This window comes from Mauremys reevesii, linkage group 13, assembly GCF_016161935.1.
Source record: "Mauremys reevesii isolate NIE-2019 linkage group 13, ASM1616193v1, whole genome shotgun sequence".
NCBI classification, from domain to species: domain Eukaryota; kingdom Metazoa; phylum Chordata; order Testudines; family Geoemydidae; genus Mauremys; species Mauremys reevesii.
Window position 1 is genome coordinate 10,526,417 of NC_052635.1, and position 7,923 is coordinate 10,534,339.

Consider the following 7,923-nt stretch of genomic DNA (forward strand, 5'->3'; position numbering starts at 1 on the left):
GATCCATCCTTTCTTGCCCAGTCCCAGCTTCTGGCAAACAGAGGGTCGGGACACCCTTTGTGAAGGGGACCTAGGATGGCCATGAATATTCATTCTCATAATTGTATGTCCAGTTAGTAGGAATGTGGCTTTTCTTTCATCAACTTGCCTTCCAAACCCTGGATCTTTGGGAGCCACATGCTCATGAGTCCATATTTACTGGGAAGTGGGAAAACAGGAACTGAGGTTGGCGCTCTGTGTCTTGTCCTTCGGAAGTCTAGTATTAATGGTTAGGCTGCAGTAAGACTAGGTCACTTAACCTAGTTCTGTAACTGGAAACTCAATATTTATACACGAGGAGCATTAGAGGAGGACAGTACTCCTAACTTTCTCATCATAGGCAAGGAGAACATTTGGTCTTTACTTAAATAGGACGCATTCAATCTGAGCCACAAAAGAGTCCAGGGGTCACATGTAACTTCTATTAAATTGCAGTGACACCACTGAGCTGTGGAGATCTCTGGGGAGAGACCCCTTGCTTGCCACTCAAGTCCTACAGGTCCTAATAGAAAAAATAAAGACTTCAACAAGCCAAGAAGGAAGCGTCACCTCAGAGACTGAAACTGACAGGCATTTGGCAGCTGCTGAACCTCTCTCAGTAAGTTAGATGACAGACTAACTCTGTCTGATGTACTGTTTCCCTGATGTACTGTTTCCCTGAGTCCAGCTCTGCTGTCTGTGGAACAAATAGGGCAAGTTTAGAGTACGTGGCTGATTTACTTAATAATATCTGGCAATTAGAATGTCTTTGAACCAGGTTTCTCACAGTGCTTTGCAAATATTCCTTAGGACTCACAACATGCCTTGGTAGGTCATACACATTTTTATAGATGTGGGAAACTGAGCCACGAGTTAAGGGAGTTGCTCGCAGTCATTCAAGTTACTGGCAGAAGTGAGAATTCAGTACAGCTGATATCAGAAGGGGAGAGAGGGTGTGATGGTGTTGGGAGGAGATCTCATTTTTTACCATGCTCTCCTTTCAGGCAACATGTGCCATCTTTGAGGTGGTGTCATCACTGCAGTCAAGCGAAGCTGTGCAGGAGCTGCTCCCAGAGCTGTTTCCTGTTCTCCTGCAGCAGGTCAGCCGAACCTTAGGACAAAAGATGCCTTTGCCAGTGATAAGAAGCCGGAGCCTATTCCGAAAAGACCAACAACATACTGAGGGCAACCCTTGCTGGTAATTAGAAGGAATGCAGAGAAACAAAGAGAATTCCAATAGAGTTGTGTGACACTCCCCAGGAATTTCCAGGGTTATGAGGCACCTTACCATCGCCTGCCCTTAGAGTGAGGAAGTCTTGTCTGTGTCTGCTGTGGGTCAGTTCCCTAAAATGACCAGGCTCTGGCAAAACAAGCACTGCCATCCAGGCCTCCTCAGACCCCAGTCTCTTTGTACAGGTTAATGATAGGCACACACCAACCCCCGAGTCTTCTGACCATTCCGTATAGTGTCCAGACCTTTATCCACTGAACACTCACAGAATTACAGGCCTGCTGTTCCCAATGGAACAGTACACACCAGTTTATTACTTCTACTTTAGACTCTATACTTTATTACTTATACTCTATAGTGCAAAACACACAGCACTTGGATATATTTATAGTGCAAACAAGAGCAGAGATGATCAAAGAACAGAGATTCCAGTGATAGTGAGTAAGAATGCAAGCCAAAAATGGTTACATGTATAATGAAATCATAACATGCTCCTAGAGACTAAATTTAACCAACAGGTTAACCTGTCTAAAGATGTTTCTCACTCAACGTTCTCAACCAAGCCTGATAGCGACCCCGCTGTCTGTCTCGCTGTCCATCTACTTCCTAAGTGAAAGATGCCAGGGTGTCTTCTTTGTCGCCCAAATATACTAGAGCAAACCTTTGAGGTGTACCCCAAAATTGGGTCCCCACCCCCTGCCTACTTCCTGTTACTTTTCTTTCTTTGAAGTTCTCACAGTCCTTCTGAACCGAATGTGAACCCTACATGCTTAATTTACATGTAAACAAACAGATGGAGAAACATTTCTTGCCTGAAAGAAAACCATTTTTTCACCTTTCCTGGTGACTAGTCCCTAGACACAGATCATAAGAATGTAATTTTCAATGCATAGACATGGCTCTTTACACTGCATCTGTAGATGTGTTTCACAATGATATTGGTGACATGAGCTTTTATTTGAGACTCATATGGCAATCTTTTAGTGAACTAGAATGTACATACCACACCCTCGGCACCCACTCTGTGCCCCTCACCAGTTAACACTAAGAGATTCCTGAGTCATCAGTGGACTTCAGATCTGGTAGCCCATTAATGTACATTTCCCACCAATCTCACAACAGTTTCTATTATTGTTGTGTTTCTTTACTCCGTGCCAACAAGGTGCTCAAATTACAGACTTCCTGGTTTTATAATGTCTCTGACTTTTCCTAGGAAACCAGGATCTAAACTCTGTTCACGGATGGGCAGCGAGTATAAAATAAACATAAGAAAGTACAACTTCACACAACACATGGTCAACCTGTGGAACTTATTGCCAAGGGATGGTGTGAAGGCCAAAAGTATAACTGGGTTTAAAAAAAGAATTAGATAAGTTCATGGAGGACAGGTCCATCAGCGGCTATTAGGCAAGATGGTCAGGGATGCAACCCCTCGCTCTGGGTGTCCTTAGGCCTCTGACCACCAGAAGCTGAGACTGGACAACAGAGATTGGATCACTTCATGATTGCCCTGTTCTGTTCATTTCTTCTGAAGAAGCTGGCATTGACCACTGTTGGAAGACAGTATACTGGACTAGATGAACCATTGGACTGACTCAGTAAGGCTGATCTTATGCGGTGGCCACAGTGAGTCAGGTTTTCAAGCATGGGTGCCTAAGTTTTGTCCACAAAACTTGAATTTGTTCTGATGGATGGGTACCTAGCTATGTGAATTCTGGTGCTGCAGACACAAGTGTATATTCTGCTCATGCTGTTGGCCTATGCACAGGCCCATTTTAGATACCTCTATGTGACGGGGTGGTATGCTGTGCCCCAGCCTCTTCCATGAACACAGACTGCTCTGAGTCTCTCCAAAGTGTTCTAGGGATGCCTGCTCCTGAGATCCTGGTGGTAAGGGCTCTGACTGTTTGACCCTAATGGATGATCTTAAGTCACCTTTACTCTTGACTTTTGATTTCTTTCTCCTCCTCTTGTCTCTCAGGGGACTTCTCCATCCTCACCTTCTCTGTGGCTTGTACTTTTGTGTCTAGGTTCCTCCAGCCCCTTTACATATATTTCCTCTTTACCTGGCCCTGCAGGTTTTACTTCCACCCTCCTGGGCCTCCACACATGCCTTGGTGTCCCTGTCAGAAAGGGATCCCAGTCCATGCCCAGGAGAAGGCAGTGGGGCAATCCATCCACTACCTCTACATGTTTCTGCCTAAACTTCCCCTTGATTTCCAGAGTCACCTCTGCCATTGGGCAAAATGTATTGTCCCCATGTACATATTCAGTTTTGATCCTACCTCTGGGATAACCTATACTCAGGTATGCTCAGGGAAACTCTGAAGAAACTTCCAGAATCATGCAGTCCATGATCTCCCCCCCCCCCAAGTTTGAGTACCTGGCCTTACCAGTGAGTGGCGCAATCTTTCAATTTCTATCCAAATGCACAGAGGCATAATCCCTCAATCCATCTTTCAACTTTCCATTTCTGGCAGTACTTTTGTGGACAGGCCCCACCTCATCCAGCATGGCTGCCTTAATCATGTTCTAATCTCTTGCCCGCTAATCACTAAGAGCCATATATGTGCTTCCCCAGTTAAATGGGGTGTCAGTCGAAAGGCCCACATTGTTCTGTCCCTATGAGGTCTCACCGCTGCTCCTTTAAGAGTAACCAAAACCAGATCAGGGTTGTTCACAGGTCCCATTTTACAGAGTCTGATCTCCTGTGCCTGGTTTCCATTTCCTGTCACAGGACTCGCCAGACTTTGGGGGAGTTGTTGCCAGACCTGGGCTTGCTCCCGTATAAATTCCTGAAGGCTCTTTTGCTGTTAAACCTACCAGGCAAGCAAAGGCTGTTTTTCTGCCTGGTGGGATTGTTGGAAAGTTGGTGGGGTCTTCTACACCAGCAGTTCTCAACCGGGCCGGTTTTAGGGGGTCTGCCAAGCAGGGCTGGCAGTAGACTAGCTGGGGCTTAGGGCAGAAAGCTGAAGCTCTGAGCCCAGCACCTGCACTAAAGCCCTGAGCCGCTGCACCCTGTGGAGTTAAAATCCATAGCCAGGAGCCCCAAACTGATGCCTGGCAGTGCAGAGGGCTGGGACTGGGCCATGGACTATTTATAGCTTGTTGAGGTGAGAGGCGGCTCAGAAACAGAAAGGTTGAGAACCCCTGTTCTATACTTCTCTTTGCTGCTTCACCACTCATTTCAGTGTGTTCCCTCCATCACCCTGACTGCCAAACCTCTACCCCAGCTTCTCCAGCAGGCTCTCCATTTGAATAGATAACAGGGAAATCCATGATGAGCCCCCTGCTGTGACAGAGAGGGGTGTTGCAACCCCACACCTTCTACAAACGCAGACCACGTTGAGACTTTCTTGCTTGTAAACACCAACGTGTAGTCTATTTAATCCCCCTACCAATACATAGCACCTTTTTATCTTGTATCTCAACTTTCTAAACTCTTCTCCAAAATGGGGGGTAAGCTGTTTCCACTCAGAGAGCTCAGTTTGTCAGGCTCTCCCAGCTTTTTGTCTTGCTGTCTGGTCACCCAAAGAGAAACAGAAAGTGTGAAAAACCAGGACAGGAGTTGGGAGTAATAGGCACCTGTATAAGATGAAGCCCCAAATATCGGGATATCTGGTCACCCAAGTTTCTTTCTCTGTCTGTTCCTCAAAGGGCTCCTGCCCATGTCCTTTTATACAGTTTCCCTGTTAATGGAATGATTGGTTCCTTGACTCACTAGCCCCAATCTGACCTCGTAATCAGCTACACCTCTGTCCAATTAGGTTTTCTGTAAGGAACTGAATTAGTACTAATAGTGACCAGAGTGCTGACTCAAGTGCAAACCCTCAGCACTCTGTCACATCATATCTGGAGATACGACCCCAAAATATCCACTAGTGATCACCACACTCTATGCCCCCAGTTTTTGGGTCCTGATCATGTATCTTTTCTATATCCTTGTACTCTGCTAGTGCCCATACTCCTTGCAGAAAGTGAAAAATGACTGCAAAATTTTGTCCCTAGCAAAACTAGTTATATGAGATGTATGAGATAGAAACTTACCTCCTGGCATCAAGTCCTTCCAGGGACACTGGTATCCAGGATATTGCCAATGGATGAACTGTCAATGAACAGCAGACCTGACAAGTAACCTGGGCTTCCTGACTCTGTTCAGGCTGCACCTTCCTACCAATTGCTGCAGTTCTTTGCCTCTCTTTCCCCAGGTTTTCTGTCCAAGCATTAGAATCTGTGCTTTTCAAAGTTGGGAATGAGAAACTGGTGAGAGTGCTTGGGAAGCAGAAAGCATGGATTCTGCTTGAAAACCCCCAGACTCACCATGAGGGAGTGTGTCTGCTGGTGAGGTAAGAGATCTTGGAGGCATCATTTTATCCTTGGGAATCAGTAGCAAATAGAGTGGCTGAGAGGGAACCTCCCGTTTATAGCTTTGTGTGGGGCGCCCTGGGTGGAAACACACATCTCTCACCCATAGATATCAGAGCTGTCTGCTCAGAGCAGCTGAATTTTTGAAGTGTGCAATCGACCCCATAAGCGGTTTCTTTTGCCTTCCAGTGTTCTGCTAAGATCTGGACTAGTAACACCTGAGATCATACAGAGCCTCCTCCCCTGGGTGAATTCCCCAATGGAAAACTTCCGAGTCACCAGCACAGCTTTCCTTGCCCAGGTAAGACACAGGGCTCCGAAGAGCAGTTTCACCATTAGACAATTGTCTGTTTGCCTTTCTTTTAGGGAGTTGTACAGTTCAGTTCATAGGAGTAACTGTCATTTTAGATAGTAGACTGGGTCCCCCTTTATATGGAAACCTGACAAGGAGCTTCATTCTACCTTTCGGAGTCATTCTCTCTTTGATATTTGTATTGCTGCCATTGCCTATACTAGCTACACAACCACAGGCGCTGGATGAGAGAGATACAGACAGAGTTTGAAGTACTGGACCTCTTCTGCCAAGTCCTAGTGCTGATACTAACCAACAGCTCCTGATTTTGGTTTCGCTCAGCAGATCTTCGGAATGAACCTAGTGTTCTAATACTATAAAACAAGCAACATACAAATACATTCACAACTATCGTAGGTTCTCATGACTGTAGTATCTGAGTACCTCAAAACTCATTAATGTATGTGTGTGTCCCCACAACACTCCTGGGAGGTAGGGAAGCACTTTTATTCCTATTTTACAGGCAGGGAGCTGATGCGCAGAAGGGCTAAGAGATTTGCCCAAGGTCACCCAGGAAGTCTTTGAGGGAGCAGGAAATTGAAGCTGGGTCTCCCAAGTCCTAGGCTAGTGTGATAACTGCTGGACCATCCTCCCTTTCTACAGCCCTCCTCTAACATCTGCATCATATTTCCCACTTACGCTAAGTAACTATCTTAGGGGCTCATCTGGTTCTAAGAAAACAATCGATCTGTGCCTGGGATGGGCTGTTCCTGGGCTTTGAGGCTCCTTACAAGAGGCCTCATGGTCCTACTGCCCCCTGCCCCAGGAAAAGAGCCACAAATCTGGGGCTGTCTATAGAGGCTTCATGAAAACAGCCAATCAGAGCCCATCAAGCTCAGCTAAAAGATGCTGCAGAGCCTTAGCAGGTCAGTTCCTGCCAGGAACTGGAGGGGCAAGAAAGGGTGCTGCTCTCTGGCTGCAGAAATTCAGGGGATTGCCAGAGTTTGATTCTGGCAGCATTTGCTTAAGTTGGGTTTGCAGGAAGAGAGTCCTTAAGAACTTGAACCTTGAGGTGAGGGTGAAGCTAAAAGTGGCCGGTAGGAAGAAGCAACAATGAACTGAAATCAAGCGGTACCTAGCTACTGTTTACAGGGTCCATGGTTTGGAAGCCAGAGTTATGGGCAGGCCCTGGTTCCCCTACCACTTACAGTGGCATAAGCCCCAGGAAGGGGACAATGCTTACGGAGAGTTGAACAAAGGGCAGAATTTCAAGGACCCAGAGTTGGGGTTGGAGACCCTAGTGAGGGCAATGGGACTGTTCTTGACTAGCCCAGAAGGGGTTTATTTAGCCTTTGGGACTTAGCCAGAGGCCTGAGCCACAGAAGACTCACTGAGGTCGGCTGGCAGGGTGTACCAGGGGTGAGAAAGGACTGTGGTACCAGACCTAGCCACTAAGAGGCTCTCAAAGGTGAGCGGATCCCTATTATAGTGCCCAAAGGAAGGCTCCATGTTTTTAAGACATTTCTCATTTGTGTGGAATGATAAAATTACCTGTTATGTGCCAAGTATCAGAGGGGTAGCCATATTAGTCTGTATCTACAAGATTGTGGCTGTAGGAGGACTCCTTGTTTTTCGTGTATTCCATGTCTGCTCAAATTCTATTCCCAATCTTAATGATCATATTGGGTCTAATGGACATGTTGATTTTATTTCAGCTAATGAGTGATCCCATGCTCAGGAGAAGAAGTTGCTTAAGATTGTCTTACATCTTGGAAGAAAGGTCACAGGATAGAAACAGCATTGTCCGTCAGATGGTTGTAAGAGCCTGGGAAATATAGTCGATGGGCGCCTGTGAAGGTATGAGAGATTACTGAATAGGATGCAACATGAAGTAGAGAAACCAGGAAATAATTGTTCAGAGTTTACAGAGGCTGCACACAATGCACTAGGCCAAATTCTGCTCTCTCCCATACACCAGTAACCTCTTTTTGCAGTCAATACAGAGCAAGCTGGATCC

At 46.2% G+C, this 7,923-nt stretch overlaps 1 protein-coding gene across 1 annotated transcript; it reads left to right on the forward strand.

Moving 5' to 3' along the window:
* The first annotated feature begins 579 nt into the window (after positions 1–579).
* LOC120379972 (maestro heat-like repeat-containing protein family member 2B) lies at positions 580–7,744 on the forward strand. Its single transcript, XM_039497483.1, has 5 exons — positions 580–637; positions 1,023–1,216; positions 5,458–5,595; positions 5,804–5,915; positions 7,622–7,744. Exons 2-5 carry the CDS (start codon positions 1,143–1,145, stop codon positions 7,742–7,744), a joined length of 447 nt encoding a protein of 148 aa, XP_039353417.1. The 5' UTR covers positions 580–637; positions 1,023–1,142.
* Positions 7,745–7,923: the final 179 nt, after the last annotated feature.